This window comes from Orbicella faveolata, unplaced genomic scaffold, assembly GCF_042242905.1.
Source record: "Orbicella faveolata isolate gen_17 unplaced genomic scaffold, um_ofav_v1 contig_12, whole genome shotgun sequence".
Taxonomy (NCBI): Eukaryota; Metazoa; Cnidaria; class Anthozoa; order Scleractinia; family Merulinidae; genus Orbicella; species Orbicella faveolata.
In genome coordinates, this window is record NW_028301539.1 from 17,549,581 (window position 1) to 17,567,493 (window position 17,913).

Genomic DNA, 17,913 nt, shown 5'->3' on the forward strand with positions numbered 1-17,913 from the left:
CCGCTAAAAAAGGTTTTCCTTGTAATTAAAGGTACTGTATACCCAAACCAAGATTACTAAAAAGAGAGGATTAGTCAGTAACCATGTGAAACTATCCCCCATGAAGACAGATAAATCCAGGCACCCCTTTAAAATATTGTTCTGGTAATAACCCCATACAAATTTTCCTTTGTATATTTGTTTATAACTTGTGGAAAATAAATATTAGCACAGAGAAAAGGATCATTTCAGCAATGAAAAACTGAAAAACCAAAAACGTCAACCTCAAATAATTCCACATGAACTGACTGTAGGAGGCTAAATTCTTTCAGTTGCTGGCAGAAAGGGAGGTTTTTGCTTTTGTGTAGCTTTGAATGGGAACAGGACTTTAATCTATAGTAACTGCAGTGTAAGGGCTATGAAGGAGATTTTTCAACAAAGAAACATTTTTCTGCAAGAATAATTATATCTGTATGCAGTAAGCTACATAATGTATGGTGTGAAGTAGATTGTTCAATGTCACCTTCCCACGTGTCTACCATGAAGTTCAAGAAAGAAGTGATAACAATTCTAGTATTTCGGGGATTTTCTACACTTTACCAGCTTGGGGCTTTGTTCAATTTAGAATATTGATCACAGGACAGCTGAGTTTTAGATGTAACCAGTCTTTGACTGATACTTCAAGTGCATCACAGTGTTGTCATAAAGTTTTGAGCACCTCCCAGGGATTTGGGGGAACAAGGAACAGGATTATTTAATTCAATGGGCAAAGGATATTTTTGGGATTAATTTGAGGGAACAAGGCAGAAAAAGTGAAATTTTCAAGGGATCAAGGGAAAGTGAATGTTAACCCCTCCCCTTGGAGACCCTCAGTTTTGAGCCCTTAAGTCACCATTTTCCATGACCTTCACATCCGTAACAACCTTGTTATTGTGGGTGAAATGTATCAACCAAGGATAAGTTCACCTGTAACATCAAGGGCCCATCAAACATACTCAGCCATAACAGGTGTTACAGGTTTTGGCCCTCAATGACAGCCCTGCATCATACAAGAGACAAAACATGCTCAACACTACTTGCTTCCTTTGCACAATATTAATTATTGTGCAAAGGAAATTTGTTATTGTGATCATTTGTTTCAGTTCCAATATGTAAAAGAACTGCAAGACATGAAGAAGTATAATTTAGAAATTGCAAACCAGGTCCACATTGTTTGTGTCACTTGTTTTGTCACTGCCCTAAGAATGGCTACCATTTTAATTTTACTCAAACAAGCTAGCCCCCGAACAAACACCTATCTTGAATAAGTGCTGCATTTGGGACAACAAAGGAAATTATTATTATACAACATCTGCTGTGGGTAACAGGTTTAGGAAACATAACCAGCAAGTCAAGAAATTTCAATGTAAACCATTCACACTACATTGTTTCAAGTTTAACAGTCAGACAAATCATTTATGATTAAACCCATTACTGTAGAAACAACTAAAATATTTTGTGCAGCTTTCATGGCACTCTTTTGTAAAGGAGGCATCTTAAGCTATCTTAGATTAACCCAAATTATGGTACAACAGAGACCCACGTCCAGAACTTACACATACGTTCACTGCAATAATTTTTATTGCCTTAGTAACAACTTATTGGAGATTTGCCCGCACAACAGGCGGATTACCCAGCTCTAGCGCGATACACAAGCACACACGAAGCGCGAGAACAAGCGCAAAGCGAGAAAATCCGCCTGTAGTCACACCATTGTTTATGCTCTTCCAACCATTTGCCTGGCAAACAATTTTTGCCGATTGGTTGCTTTAAGCCACGTGACGTCAGATGCAAGAAAAAACAAAATGTGTTTAATTTAGGTGACAGGCCTACACTGACTCCTACAGCTCGTGACATTTCTACATTTAGGTACCGTTCTCTTATGAATTCCAGCCTCTCAACCTTTTATTTTGCTCTTCACTTGTTTCTGAAGGGCACTTAATGTCATGTTATCAGGATGACTTTTTTAAAAGTAGAGTAGAACCATTAGACTGTTATAGGTCAGAGCTCTGTATAGTTTCAGCTGTTATCTATCGCTTTGTAGAGTTTGACACCTCTGTAATAGGCAATTTGCATGATGGCGTCATTTGACTACAACTACCAGAATCCTTCACTTTTTCTGTTTTTTTATGTTAATTGGGGCAATTGTTATTTAAACCCCACTGGGAATTCAAAATTTAAACAACAAAGAAAAAACGAAAGGAATTCTGGTAGTTTTAGTCAAATGACGACAACGTGCAAATCTGCTATTTGCCATGCTATTTGTCATGTGCCAAGTAAAAAGTGTGGTTTTGTCTTGCCTCATTTCTATTGCAGAAATGTATGTTGTATCTCTTTAATTCCCTCAGAAGGGACAAAGTCGGTGATCATGTTGATTACTTGCATTCTATATTGTGATGCTGGGCCTGGTTGTTAGATTAAAACTGTGTTAAGTTATTATTTCTATTTCTTTTAGAAAATACCACAACAAAAAAAAGAAAAACAACTTGTTTACTTTGATCACGTCAACACCTCATGCTAGTTCTGTGATTCTACCGAGTTCTAGCGTTCTATCATGAATGCTGTTCTCTGATTAGCTACGCTACTCACTATCTATTCTGTGATAGATAGTGAGTAGTGTGGCAGTGTGCACTTGTTAACAAAATGACAGCCGCTTCTTGGCATTTTCGAAGTGTCTGTGAAGAGGATTTAGATAGAGTTTTGAACAACAAGAAGATTTATACTAAAACAATTAGATTACTCGCTCTCGATTTCTATGCGTAATAGTTGACTCAGGCTGTGCCCTCGTCAACTATCACGCAATAGAAATCTCAAGCTCATAATCTAAATGCTTAATAGAAACATGGTTTTAAACCAATCAGCAAGTGTATTTGCTTTGGGTTATTTTCTAATGTACAATAAGGATGGCTGTTCCAAGATAACCTGCCATCCAGTGCTGTCATCAGATCATTCTTTAGGACGGCAGGGTTCTTGCAAAGCCCTCATTCCTTGAGATTAGGAATATCAATCTCCATACATTTCACGCCTCCACTTGATGTTGATTTGACTCATTTTGAGGCTGCTGGTGTGAGTAACAAACCTAACAAAAGCAAATTAAAAGAGCAACATAATACGATTGCATCTTCCTGATCTGGTCATGTGATGGCAATATATTGAAAAATTTAATTATATAGGTGTAGAAGGGCTGAGTTTTTACGGTTGCTCATTCTGTCAGTAGTATGCAAGGGTTGACCAGTTTCCATTTACATTACTAAACATACAGGGATTTGATTACAGCTGGGCACCAGGTACATTGACCAGCTGTGAGGAGGATTTTGCCATCCGGTTTGACCATCTAGAGGAGAGTTTTTCTTATATCAGAAAATCAGTTCAAATAGTTTTGTCTGCCTGTGAAAACCAGTTGCCCTCCTACTGAAAATGTTAATGAAACCCTTCAACACAGTTCCTGATTTTTGCTCGAGACTGAAATCTTGGAGTATTGGACAATCAGCTCAGCAAATGCAGCATTCCCAGCACACTGAACACATCTTCTACAACAAGTGCAAAGACTGCATCAGTGTGTCAGCCAGCTCACATGTGTAGCTGGTTTCAGGACCCCTGCACTTTCATCACAGCTAATTATTACAAAGAAACTTTCTCACACCTGCTAGGTACATAATTTGAGTGTATACTTAAAACAGCTGAGCTTAAAGGGAGCAGATATGGGTAAGGAACACTGATTTAAAAAAGTAATCAGCTCGTACAAATAAAGAAGAAATCAGGTGTATAAGGTTACAACTCGAAAAACATACATAATGTGTTGATAAAAATCATGTCAACCACTGCCATCAGTGGATTACCAATTTGCATGAAATAAGTAATGGGGAGGGCAGTCGATAGAGCTTTGAATGAGTACTTTTTTTATTTTGCTTACCTATGTTTCAAAAAGATGTTTCCATGCAAGATCAATAAACAGAACCTGTTCATGCAAACACCAAAACACAAATATAAAGCAGAGTTTAGCATGAGCAAAATATATTTTTAGTTTACATTGCAAAATACCTAACCACATCCACTCAGAAAGAGAGTTAATGAACTAATCAGCCATTATATTCATGAGTCTTAATAATGTTCATCAATGTGAATGTGAGTCAGATATTAAGTTTGTCTATCCCAATATTATTTGGAAGTTACCTGGATACAAACAGAATCTCCTGGTCGTCTAATTAATGCAATGCACAACCTCCCAGATGGGAAAGAAAACACTCAAAGCCTGTATTTTTACTTTTTCTTTTTTGGTCAATGTTGGTTGAATTGAGCAAACTTGAAGTATTTTGATGGTCGAGCTGATTCTTGGGGTGCATGTACTGTTTTAAGAGTAACTACATTGAACCTTAGAGCTAAATTGGTGATCTTTGTAATTTTTTTACATAGCCACCTTCAGCAAATCCTTGCAATAGTACTTAGAGGTCTTATGATCCAATCAAACATGCTAAGTCCAATGACTCCTATAGCAACTTATCACACAACATTTCTTCTGTTTTTCAAAATCAATATTTTTGACAATACCAGCATCCTTGAAACTGCTACGATATTGTAATAAAATACTTAGTAAGTTACTTGGAAGGTAAACCTCATTACAGCTAGTATTGTATTCATGTGAAGCAACTAAATGTTTTCAGTCCCTTTCTTAGCTCAGTATTCATTCGTTTGAATAGTTCTATCCCTGCGAATTCACGAATCCCCTTGTTTCACCGGCCATAAATGTCCAGTAAACAAACTGATTACCAACTGAAAGAAAGTCTGTTATAACATAACATGCATGCTAGTCCTATCTAATTCCTATGGAGTGGCGGTTCTAAAACACAGGTCACGGGTCATTGTTTTACCAATACTGGAACAACCCTAACTTCTTCCCAATACTAACCTTAAGCCTAAACATTGTCTTAGTGTAGTATTTAGGCCTAAAACATTGTCTTAGTTTAGTACTTAGGCCTAAGGTTAGGGTTGTTTCAGTATTGGTAAAACAATGACCCGTGACCTGTGTTTTAGACCCGCCGCCTATTGAGCCATCATGAACGAAATCTCTGCTCAGCTGATTGTGGCGTGTCCGTGTATTGTGAGAACTTTGAAGTCAATCACAAATAAAACATGTTTTAGCGTCCAAGTCATGGATGCACTTGGGAAGTTTGGAGAGCCCTCAAGAAGCTAGAGTTGCTCTCGGCTCTCGCCTCGAGCAACTCTTACGCTTCTTTCGTGCTCGCCAAACTTCCTGCGTGCATCCATAACTCGATATACGTACGCTAAGCATGAACCAATTCTTTTCAAGCAAACCAAATGCAAATTGAACATTACTTACCAAGATTCATCCAAAATGGCTACAACAATGATCATTCGAACGCATGTTGTGAGCTTGTGGTGTATCATGGGATAGTAGACTCCAGACTCGAAAATTAGGATAGGAACATCAAATCCCCTCGGATCCATAGGACAAACGGAACGAACAGACCCATTTACTAGTATTTGTGGCCAAACATCAAACAGAAGAGGTCTTGACTACCAAGTAACAAATGAGAGCACGTCATTTTGGCAACGAGTCAAAAGCATTGTGAGCCTGAAGCGTGGGCGGTGCAAGGTTTTTCAAAGTTTTCCAAACACACTCGAGTGTTTTTTTTTTCCTTCTCATTTTTCGCTCGGAGAATGTAAGCATATCCAAGCATATCTATGATAACGGTAATGTTACTATGGCTTCCATGGTTTATAAAAATAATAAATGAGTGTGTTTACATAGCCTTCTGCAAATCTTTTAGGGAAATCAAAGTGCGTGTCAGTACCGGTATAAGCACAATATTCGTGATGAGAGTCTCATACTGAAATGATTAACTTAAAAACGGCTATTGTAAATCTACCACGTCGGTCAGGCTAAAAACTAACGAAAGCAAAGGTAAAAGGAAATCATGGGATTAAATCCCTCTTCTCAATAAATCATTTGTTTACTGAAGGAAATATGGCATAAATATTGGCATGTAGATCAGAATCATAAGAGCATAATCATGTACAGTCACTTTATGTAAATTCCCTCTACTCTCAAAGTCTGAGCTGGACACTAAAATGATTAACTAACAACTGAGAACTGTACATCTATTTCGTCATTCAACCTGAAAACTGACGAGATTAGGGCAAAAGTGACACGTTTTCTCCCTTTCTCCTTTGAAATACAGCCTCTCAACTGATTATATGCCCCACGTCTTGACAAACTTTAGCGCTGGTAATCTAAATGCGCCTGTCGTGACTTAACCGTCGAAAGAAAGTTAACTTCAAGAGTTGTCACAGGTTATCACTCGTCAGACAGCGAAAAGGAAAGAGTTTGATTAAACAAACGTTTTGTTTATAAACGGTATTCTTTACTCAATGAAAGTCTAAACTCCAAACTCATTGAGCCACCCAATCATGTCGTTCGGGTTGCCCAATTGTTTGTAAAAGAATTTGCATACTAACTATTTAAATTGCTCATTAAAAGTCGATCAATTGTTTCACACAGAGTGCGGGCAGTCGATTGATCGCTTTACCTCCGAAAATCGCATGAATTAAAAAAAAACAACAGAAGATGAAGTTTTCATAAGAAACAGTTTTCTCCAACGGATCTTCGACTGCGAAGCTGATAGTATAGAGAGTAACCTCTGTGCACGACACGTGTTTGCAGCAGGCTTCATTACACTCGCCGGACTTTAAATAATTTGCAATGAATCCTGGTTACGGAGAGGTTAGTATATTCATGGTTGTTATAAATATATAAGTCTTGCCGCTATGAAGACAACTAACGATATCTCACGATCGTGTTTCCACGCGCCACTATGATAGATGCAACAACAGATCGCGTTAATTCTGATCGGGTTTGTTGACGGTCACAGAGGGTTTGATAATCGATATATAAACTAGGCATTTAAAGTTGGGAGAAATAACCTCTAGCAAGCGTAATGATAGCAAAAGGATGGCCTAGCTATGTTCAAGCTGAAATTTACTTTTTTTGATGTCGGGTGCAAAACGTTTCGGACTTAAAGTTCTCTTAAAACTTTTCTCTATGTGAAATACGATGTGTGCGTAATGTAAATATGACAGTTGACGACATCAGAATCTATCACTTGATTATCACTGTATTTATAAAAGTCACTTGATATCTGACAAAATATCCTGAGTGATAATCATCAAGTAAGTATGTTAAAATCGTCTCTCGTGATCTTTATACTTACATATTAATACAACACGATAATTTATGTAGAATTCGAGAGGTTTTATATTATTATTCAATTTCCGTCAAACTGTCGCCTCTGTCTGAGCCCCGGGGACTCACTGATTTTGAAAGCTTTTCAGACACCGGAGAAGTAGGGTTATCAGCGATAATCGCACGTGACGTCAGATAAATGACATGTCCACTCTTTAATACGAAATGTCAGTCATCTCCCCCCAGGGGAGTAAGGCTAAGGACGGGATCAAATTTGCCCGCAAGTCAACGCAAGTGTTTCACCATTTGGCCACCCAACTCAAGGCATCGCGATTTCAAGGCATTGCTGTTTTTAGCAATTAATTTGTATTTGTGAATTATTTGTAATGTAAACTTAGCATTAGCTTTTAATGGATATATTATTTAGGGGAGTTTGTTACATTAGGTCCACGTCCTTAAACTCTCTTTCAGGGTGTCTTTTGAATTTTATTTCTTTAACCCCTGAATAAAGTCTTGTATGTATCTTGTATGTTTTCCTTTTATAAATTACAACATCACCCACAATATCCGCCATTTTGTTTGCATGATACGGTAGTTATATTTTGGCCGCGCGGGACTAAGCCCGTAGCCTTGAAATGGGTTTTGTTGCGTGCACTTGCGAGGAAACTTGCGAGTCCGTTTGGCCACTCAACGCAAGTCTCCACGCAAATTCAACTTGTGAGTCCGTTTGGCCGGGGCTTAGGGGCGAGAGATAACTGACATTTCAGGCTATGAGTAAGAAAGCTAAAGATTTCGATCATTGTGATAATTAATAACTATCAAATTAAATCATCATGATCAAATTATAATTTTAAAGGGTCTTCTTCGTGTGTCTTTAATTTCCTTCAAACCATCACGTCTGTGTCTGACGGGGTTCACCTGTGCTTCTCATTTTGCGAAGTGGGAGGTAAATGGGGGGGGGGGGGGGGAGGGCAGTTGCGGTGCTACAAAAAGGTCAAGAGAAAAGTTCTAATCTTCTCATAACAAGGCTGAATTAATGACACTGAAAAATATTATTTATTCCATGGAAGAATATTTAATTCATAAGGACTCCGGTTCAGGACGATTGCAGAGGAGATCACCCAAACGTGCGATCAGTCATTGAGCACGACCCGAAAGACTTTTCTCTGTCGAGCTATGTAGGCCGTCCTCAGGTTAGACTCGTTTTCCGCCAGTCTCTCACCAATGCTTGGTACAGGAATGCAAGGGGTATCGCACTCTACACACGGCAGCCTTTGAACAGGTTTCCGAAGAACGAAAAAAACTACCCGCCCTAGACCACACCCTTCTTGTTCACCTCACTGGTTTTCTTCACCCTATACCTCAGCTGGGAAACTGTTCACAGGCTATGCGCACGACCGCAGAATGCGCCGTAGAAGCTGCTTGCGCTTCAAGATGACTGATTGGTTATCTGCGCTTTTCGACCATTCGGGCTATTTTTATATACGATCGACCTAAGACCGTGACCTCCCGGACAACGGCCTCTCGACCCCTAACATTTATACGGTACACTCCAGAGACAATATGTTTTTCGTTTTCCTTATAAGGTTTAAGCTGCCTTTTTATATTGACAATTTGACGCTTTTGAGCCATTCAAAACGCAATAAATGTATCACGTGTAGTCATTTCACCATCAGTGTGTTTGTTTATTCCAGGTCGCCGTTTCCTATTGCACAGAGATGAACAATATTGATATAGCGGAAGCAATCGAGAATGGGAGGCCACGGGCAGCCTCGGTCGAAAGGACCCGCAAATGGCGCTGGTTAAGAAATCTTCAGGATTTCTGGGTCGATTACTCCTTCCAGATCGTTGTTGTGTTTATTGCAATTGTACTTCTTATCTATACAATCGTCGGTGAGTGTAATAATAGGGCAGAAGTAAACAGAAGAGCAGAGTATCGGTACTCGTGGCGCTGAAAGAAAAATACAGTAAATCGATAGGGACCATATGAAGAAATTTCTCGTACCATCCCGCACCACATACTGCAGTTCAATTAAGGTTACAGTATACCTTCAGATCGGCAATTTTCTTCAAATTTGGATTTTTGGTTCAAAGTAATGGTCGAAGAGTAATCTCTAATTTCTGAAAACAAAATTGAAAAAAACTCAATATTGGCGGAGAAATGGAGGTTTTACGTTACGGCCGGAAGTAAAAGTTCCCTCTTGATTGACAGCCCTATAACGTGTACGCAATCAACCGAGACTACTTTCGCGGGAATATATGGATACCACGAATTGGCTGGCTACTCAGATCCAAGCATTTTTCGTATTAGATGTAATTCTATTAAGTTATAAGTAAACATGGACCACGGAAAACTCTGTTTACCAGTTCGAAAAAGCGAAGAACGAATGAAAACACATCAATGAGTGAAGAAGCGAAAGTTGGCCTCGCGGATGAAGCTATGGCTATCGTATCAAGCAGGCAAAAAGATCGAGTCAAGAGTAGAGAAAGATTCTGTAAAGGTTTGGGAACTCGACAGCTATAACAGCGACGTGTACATTGACTCTTTTGTTGAGTCCGATACCGATGAATCGCCCAACTCATTGAGATCCATTGGAATATTATCCATGCACATTTGCTCCGCCGCGCTTTCTTTTGTTCAGTTTGTTCTCGTCGCCCAGCCACTCTAGCGTTCGTATCCTTTTTCGTCTTCCCCATTTTGCCAGACCAGCTTCAAGAAAAACCGAGCTACAGAAAAATTATCTCTCCGCCTTGAGCGCATTGCGAAACTCAAGGGTTTTTTCGAGATTCACGCGTAAATTTCACCGCGAGTTAATGGTAGTAAATTTTCCAAGCGCTGATTGGCTCAGTGATCTGAGAACCCAGTTGAAGGCGTTTGTGGGCGGAGTTTGTTTGCGAAGCAAGAGATTTTTCTTAGCGCTGTTTTCTCGAATAAATTTTTTCGCTTGAAGCAGACACTTTAAAGAGTTACAACTCAAAGGGGATTTGTTTGATTGCCCTCAAATTTGGACAGTAGCTAGATTAACATATAAAAAACAAAAACGTGTCTGCGAATTGTTTATTTCGAAATATTTTTTCTCCGAGAGCAATTTTTGTACGATCACTTCACATTTTTTAAGTCCTATTTTGAAAATGTTCTGTAACTTTTTACTGCAATTGAATGTGGCAAAACGCAGACACGCTTTTTTAGCGCTTTTTGTCCTGAAACCGGGGAAAAAAATAAATTGGCGAAAAACAAAATTCGCTTTGACTTGTAGCTTCCAAAAGGTGATTAGGACGCTCGCATTTAGTGGCCGTGAAAAAATCGGCACTTCATTTTATTTCAAAATTTTTGGTATGGTTTGATAGCCAGCTCTATAAGCTTTAATTTGATATAGGGGTTTAGGTATCTACAGCTTAAACCGAACGCGCTACATCGCTTGGACGTGAGACACCCCTGAAGGTATACGGTAACCTTAATTGTAACAGGATCAAGGAGGATGTCAGTTCATGTGTGTTTTACTGAAGTTGATTTTGCAGTCAAGGTTTCTAACAGAAATTAAAGAAATCCCGACTGATCATAAATCAGTGAAAGTAGTGATTTTTCTCACCATGTAATCAAGACGAGTTAATCGTTTATTTCGGCTTCGTTTTATTTTCTGTCTTATCCTTGCAGCCATAAGTGTCAGTGGCTTCCGTCACGCAACGGGTCTCTTCGTCATCTCCATGCTTTTCTGGTTTTGCGTGATATACATGTTCATCCGTGACCATTGCGGTGAGACCATTTACATCTCTTGCTGCTTGCCTGTTATCTCACTCGTGCGAAGGAAATGGAAGTTCCTTAGATGGTAGGTTGCATGAATTACTAGTCTCCTAGGCCGCCGCTGATGGTTTAAGGTCTGAAACCAGGGTGGGAGCGTTGCGTGACGACGGTTACGTGTATCTGTGTATGAGGCTAACGCGAAACCATCGTAGAGAAACCTAATTGACTCAATAAGTAACAGCTTCAAATAGACTTACCGCAAAATCAGTTAGAAAAACTTAACAGCTAAGTGCTGCTCCTATAGAAAAAGCTCCTTGGCTATGGCGTAATCCGGTCGTGAGCGTAGCGTTGCGTGACAGAGAGAGACCGTCAAAACTAAATTGTGCCCAGCAGAGCAAGTGATAGTGTCGAGCGACAAATCCCGAAGTGTCGTGATCTAGAGAAAAGAGTATTTCCGTTTGGGAATTTAAGTTACTGGTTGAGTATCAGTCAGTACTATTTCAATCAAAACGCCTCCAGGAGTACTCTCGAAAAAATCGGTGGGGTGGTGCGCATGCTTCTTGGAACCATTATTCTTTTTCGGACCAAACAGCCCCAAAACCATACCCTTTGGTGTCACGTATACAACTTTTATATACTATTTATGTAACGCTTTCGAGTGGTATGCCATGGAATATCCTTGTATTTTTCCCTCTGCTCGAGCCTTTAGGCGAGTGTGTATGCCAAGAAAATAGAGGTGACAAGCGGGATATTCCATTTTATATACTAATTAAACGAATGCGCGCGCTCTGATTGGTCAATCAGCTATGGTTTATTGTGCCAGTAAACTCATGGAAACTTCGCGTGTCTTCTAAATTATGATATAAAAGCAATAGACCACAAGTTTCTATGGTTTAGAGGCATGATAAACCACTTGGTATGTTGGAAGAATTCGTAAATCACTCGCCTGCGGCTCGTGATTTACGAATTCTATTGGTCTATTGCTCAAGTATACCACGAAAGAATACAGTGGCCAGCACCATCAATACACGTGAAGGTTGGTTGCAATACCGTCGAGTATTCAACGGCTTCCTATATTCTGATTGGCTGCATTTTCCATAGCATGGTACAAAAAGGGGTATCCTTCTGCATCCACGAAAATCTATCAATGGAAGACCTTCCAGTAAGAGAAAATGATTTGGATTTCTCTAACAATATTGTTTTTCCGCAGTCTAGAAGTGCGCTCGCCCTAACAGACAACTAAAAAAACAAAAACGTACTAGGGGTAAATACAAACACCAAAACAGGAATTAAACCCCCTTGCAAGTAGGGTTACCACATTACTAAACAGTTATCGTTTGCTATAAGTTTCTTTTTAGTGTTGTAAGTGTAAAGTTTACTCATGTCTTCTACAGGATTGTGTTGCTTGTACTATTGACGTTGCTCGCTTTATGGTTTGGGCTCGACACGGCTAAGGACCCAAGAAGATTTATATCTGTAGCGGGAATGCTGGTTTATGTGGGGATCAGTTGGGTGTTCTCAAAGCACCGAAGAAAAGTAAGTTACGTTGTATTTATTCAAACCACTTTCGTAGAAAAAAAAAAAAACAAGCTCGTTTTAAGGGTCTTGTCTTTGATGCTCTCTAATACGACCGGGGCACTCATGGTCAAGGAATTCAAGAAGAACCAGGAGCACAGGTTGAGTGAATCAGATTATAGAGTAAATGACGTTCTATCAGGCGGTCACGACTTGCAGCTAAAAACGGGAAATAAGTGACAAGCTCGGGGACAGTGGCTTGGAAGAGAGGCGTTGCTTCTGATTGGCTGAAAATTGCTGAAGAGATATTTTTACGTTGGCTCTGATTGGTTGACATAAGTTTACGTATCGAATATCATTGGTTTAAAAGCGCACTAACTGGATGCTATTTAGACCATTCCCTAGATACCTTGTTGATTAGCAAGGACACGACTGCCTCTTCCAGTAAAAACAGCGACAAAATAGTCCCGACTTTTCGAAGCATTTTAAATAAAAGATTTGTATTTTAGGGATGCAATCTTTAAATCTAGGTTATTATATTGCATTTCAGGTGAGGTGGCGGCCCGTCTTGTGGGGAATGGGTATGCAGTTTGTATTTGCTCTGGTTATCCTCAGGACCTCTCATGGATTCTCAGCTTTTAAATTCGTTGGAGACACAGTGGCAAGATTTCTCGACTACACGGATGTTGGATCAGCTTTTGTGTTTGGAGAAGGATTTTTGGAGCACTATATTGCATTTAAGGTATAATGAGGCGCTGATAGAGAAGAAATTTCAAATAAAATTGACCTTAATAAGTAACGATTCAAACGTTGAAAATTTTGACCAGTTTAGCTCTGTACAAAAGATTACGGAATTCGTCTCGCAGAACGTTGGGAAGAAGGCGTTGCGTTGTACTGTTAGAACGCAAGTTTAGGCCACGTTCACTCTAGGCCATTGAAATTTGAAAAAGGCGTTTTCACTCTCAAAATGCATTAGATGTTTTCCGTCCACACTACTCTGGAGAAATTTGAAAACCCAACAAATCCCCGGCCATTTTGAATTTGTGTTTGAGGAAAACTCGGTCAGAGAAATCACGTGATTATCATCACGTCTTCGCTTCCAAAATGTTTCTCTCCACGCTAAAACGCAAAGCCGGCGTTTTTTATTTGAAGAGCGTTTTTGAGAAGCTCCACGGATTAGTGTGGACGATAGGCCTAACCGTAGAATAAAGCTGCGTTTTCAAATTTCTCCGGCGTAGTGTACGTATATGGGCGGAGCCTTAGTGAATAGAAGGTGCTACACCGTTGTATATTTCACTTACCAGCAGGGTCACGTACAACTTATTTTGCAACCAAACTGAACAAGTTGTCGTTGCAAAGGTCTTGCCCTATGTTCATTGACTTATGTTGAAATCTTTTCCAGGTTCTCACGGTCATCATCTTCTTCAGTTCTTTTATCTCGGTGCTTTACTACTTGGGTGTGATGCCGCTGATTATAACAAAGATTGCCTGGCTCATGCAAGTAACCATGGGAACCTCTGCTGCCGAGTCTCTCTCAGCCGCTGGTAATATTTTCGTAGGACAGGTAAAGTAATTCTGTTTTCTTGCTCCGTTACTGAAAACTGTTATGTGGCGTACCAAAAGCTATGCCAACACCTTGTATAGCATCAACTTGGTCCGGTACTTCTTCGTCAGCAATTTTTTTGCTCTATTTCTCCAGACTGAAGCACCTTTGATGATCAGACCATTCCTTGCAGCTCTCACTCAATCCGAGCTCCACGCGGTCATGACAGGAGGCCTGGCCACTGTTGCAGGAGGAATCATGGCTGCCTATATTGGTGTTGGGATTCAAGCCTCTCATTTGGTCGCAGCCTCAGTGATGTCGGCACCTGCTGCTTTAGCTGTGTCTAAAATCATGTATCCAGAGACAGAAGTGCCGCAGACTAAGTCACAGGACGATATACATTTCGACAAACCGTAAGTATTCTGGTCACTTGAGTCCCTAGGGGGTCTTTTACCACAGTAAGGTTCTTTATTCGACAAACACTTGCTAGGCTATTCATCAAAATCCCGTCTCATAGACCCATTCTTGCCATCGTCTGTCATCTCTGCGTTCCTTTGGGATGATCCGGATCAGGATCAATTTAATCATCCAAGATCACTCGGATCATGGTGCATTAAAGGAACCAATAAATCTACTCCGGGCTCCGATTCATCGGTTCCTTTGATGCACCATGACCCGAGAGATCCTGTTCTGGATCCGCATCACCGTAAAGAAACGCACCCTAAATCATGCTAGACGATCAAAGACGATGTTCTCTTTGAGTATGTTCAGAGATCTGTTTTATATCGGTTGTCACTTACGCGCGAAAATTCAAAATCGAGAAACGAACAGTCAGAGAACCTTCACGGGAGGACTAGGACTACGTGATCATCATATTCTCTCGAACGAGGGAAGAATCGTGCGCGCCGACCTCGCCCACCTAACGAGAGGTAGGTACGAACTCTTTTCATCGAGTCGCAATTCGTTTCACGAGCACTTTTTCTGTAGCACATGTACTCAACTGCATTGTCTATTTTCATTTACATATCTCTTCAGAGAAGAAAGAAATGTTATTGAGGCTGCAGCCAAGGGAGCGTCCACTGCCATCTCTTTGGTTGCCAATGTTACCGCCATGCTCATCACGTTCTTCGCATTCATCGCGTTTTTCAACGCGGTACTGTCGTACTTGGGAAGAATGGTGGGATACCCTGAACTCAGCTTTCAGGCAAGTTGATTTTAATTTTGCTTTCACGTCGTTGTTAATTTAGTTGAGATCGCGTTGAAAATCAGTGTTATGATCATGAAAGTCCAATCCGTAGACTCAAATTCTTATAAGGTAGCAGTGTTATCGGCATTTGGAACTCGTGTCTCAATTTGACGAGAGCGCATCACGTGACATAATAATTAGAAAATATGGCCACTGGAATCGCTTGTGATCGGGTGGTACCTCTTGAAGGCTACGTGCCTTAGGCCCCGACCACACCAATGCGTTTTCAAGTCTGTTTTTATTTCGAAGAAAACAAAGCAAAATATTTTCGACCACACTAGCGTTTCCGTTTTGTTTTCACCTGTCCACATTGATTCACCACACTTTTTTGTCACCATTTTCAAAGGCCTCCGTGTTCACCTATCCACACTAGAAACGGAGGGTTTTCAAAATGTTCCACTTTCAAAACCGCTTTTGAAAGCCTCCGTTTTCATCAGCGTTTTCGGTCGTTTTAGAGTGGACTACAGGCGAAAACGCATCAAAAATCATGCGTTTTCAGGCGAAAACGCATTAGTGTGGTCGGGGCCTTAAGACCTGAATGACAACGATAAATCAGCTACTAACTTGTCCATCATCTGTCTCATCCCTCCCCTCAGACAATCTGCTCGTACCTCTTCATGCCGTTCGCGTTTCTCATGGGAGTGGACTGGGCCGACTGCAATACGGTGGGGAGGTTCCTTGGGATTAAAACGTTTCTCAACGAGTTCATAGCTTACCTTGAGATGGCGCCATATATAAAGAACCGACAGGAAATGAACGGAGGACCCACAATATCGGTAAGAATTTCGAAACTTTTAAGTGTCGAGCCCAGACCTTGAGCTAAGGGGCGGGGTGGGAAGGGGGGGGGGGGGGCGGGGAAGCGGTTTGTTTTCTTGCCCTGCCGGCTTTTCTTCCTTCTGAGATTTTTTTTTTTACCCAAAATAAGGGGGTGGGGGCCCCGGGCCCCTTCCCTAGATCCGCCACTGCGAAGGTAAGCGCAAGCACTTCCGAAAGTGATCTGAGTTTTCGGAAGACTTCCAAAGTTACCGAAGGTTTACGAAGATAATCCAAAGTTCTTCGTTTCTACATCACAGGGTTATCATGATCAGACTTTAGGACTGAAAGTTTCCGAAAATGCTTCTTTTGGTATTTATTGAGACTAGGCAGACTTGTTTCAAAGACGATTATATTTTATAACTTGGTCATCTTGTTTTTTATTGCAGCGTCGATCGGAAGTTATCGCTACTTATGCGCTTTGTGGATTCACAAACTTTCTCGGCCTGGGCGTATTACTCGGAGGACTGGGTCCAATGGCGCCCAGTCGACAGGGGGACATGGCCAGAATTGCTGTACGGACCCTGTTTGCAGCAACGATCGCTTGCTTCATGACGGCTAGCATTGCTGGTGAGTGCTGGGTGGTTATAACTACTAAAAACTGTAACAACACAGGCTGAAATACTCATTAAGTAGTCTAAAAAGATAAGGTATAATTGTTATGGACATCATATATGACGTCACATCGCACTCAAGGAGAATGACGTCATGCTACGCTTTCCTTGGTCTATCGTTTTCGGGTCACGTAGTCGGAACGAAAAGTGGTACTTGGGGTGGTTCGTCCCGGATAAGTCACTATATGAACTCAGTTAAATAACCTTGCTCTCCATGAGTTCTCGTAGCTCAGTGGATAGAGCGCCCGCCCGGTGTTCGGGAGGTCATGGGTTCGATTCCTGTCGGGGACTCAGAATTTTTCTTTGTTCCACGCTCGTGTCATGTTGATTAATTCACCTTCACATCACTGAAATCAGTTGACCGTGAAAGCCTGGGAGAAAGCCGTACAGGAACTAGGCAAACAATTTCCCAAGGTTTGTATCACAGTCTGCCATCCACTTCAAAAACCCCTTAGCTCGTTTGGTTCGTGCGTTTATCCCACTGCATTTTTTATTTGCAGGATTTTTGTATGACGAGTCCTTCGAAGCAGTAGCGACTCCAACAGTAAACACCACTATGTCCCCAACGACGTCTTCATAAAACCTTACAAAGTTTTAGCCACTAGTTGAAGTAGACCTGACCAGTGAACGGTACATAAATCTCTCGTGTTCCGTTCTTGATTATGCGAACACGCGCGAAGAATCAGACGAAGGAGGAGTTGCTGTCCACAGACTCAATATCAACACATTACATGTACAACTTTCAATGAAACAAACGCGGCCCGTAGCTCTCGCCTGTGAACAGGCTCTCTATAGTCGAGGATGGGAGAAAAAAGGGAAAGAGGCCATTTCACTCTCAGCCAGTTCTTTCTTGGCCCTTCCAGCCGTGGTCAGACCCTTCCAGCCAGAGCCTGTTCACAGCCTACCCGTGGCTCTTGCTGAAATAAAGTTTCTGTTTTGGAAATCTCACTGTTGGTTTCCCAGACTGCGCAGCCAATCAAAAATGAACTAACGCGCGTGCAGTAATGGTACGTGGCTACTCATAATGCTTCACCTTCCCGACGTGGTTTTTGACTGGAAGAGCAACTGGAAAACCAACAGACACATGCCAAAATTACGGACGGGGCGGGGGGGGGGGGGGTGGGAGGGGGAAAGCAGGGAGAGATAATTGTTAATAACGGCATGTTTTGCTTTAGAGTTTTCTAATTACAATAATTGTGCTCGGGTTATCCTCGGTTTTGA

General features: G+C 41.0%; 1 protein-coding gene and 1 long non-coding RNA gene across 3 annotated transcripts; one reads left to right on the plus strand and one right to left on the minus strand.

The window, feature by feature from the left end:
- Positions 1-1,188: 1,188 nt before the first annotated feature.
- On the minus strand, positions 1,189-5,962 carry LOC149116908 (uncharacterized). Of its 2 annotated transcripts, XR_016205500.1 has the most exons (3): positions 5,357-5,624; positions 3,932-3,976; positions 1,189-3,097 (listed from the first exon to the last, which is right to left on the minus strand). It is a non-coding gene; the product is annotated as an uncharacterized LOC149116908 (long non-coding RNA). The 2 variants fall into 2 exon arrangements; XR_016205501.1 differs by lacking the exon at positions 3,932-3,976 and having other exon boundaries at positions 5,357-5,962.
- Positions 5,963-6,468: 506 nt separating this feature from the next.
- Positions 6,469-17,785, plus strand: LOC110060868 (solute carrier family 28 member 3-like). Its single transcript, XM_020767677.2, has 11 exons — positions 6,469-6,760; positions 8,914-9,112; positions 10,875-11,046; positions 12,356-12,497; positions 13,027-13,218; positions 13,879-14,040; positions 14,176-14,432; positions 15,055-15,223; positions 15,862-16,041; positions 16,468-16,648; positions 17,193-17,785. Exons 1-11 carry the CDS (start codon positions 6,740-6,742, stop codon positions 17,270-17,272), a joined length of 1,755 nt encoding a protein of 584 aa, XP_020623336.2. The 5' UTR covers positions 6,469-6,739; the 3' UTR covers positions 17,273-17,785.
- Positions 17,786-17,913: the final 128 nt, after the last annotated feature.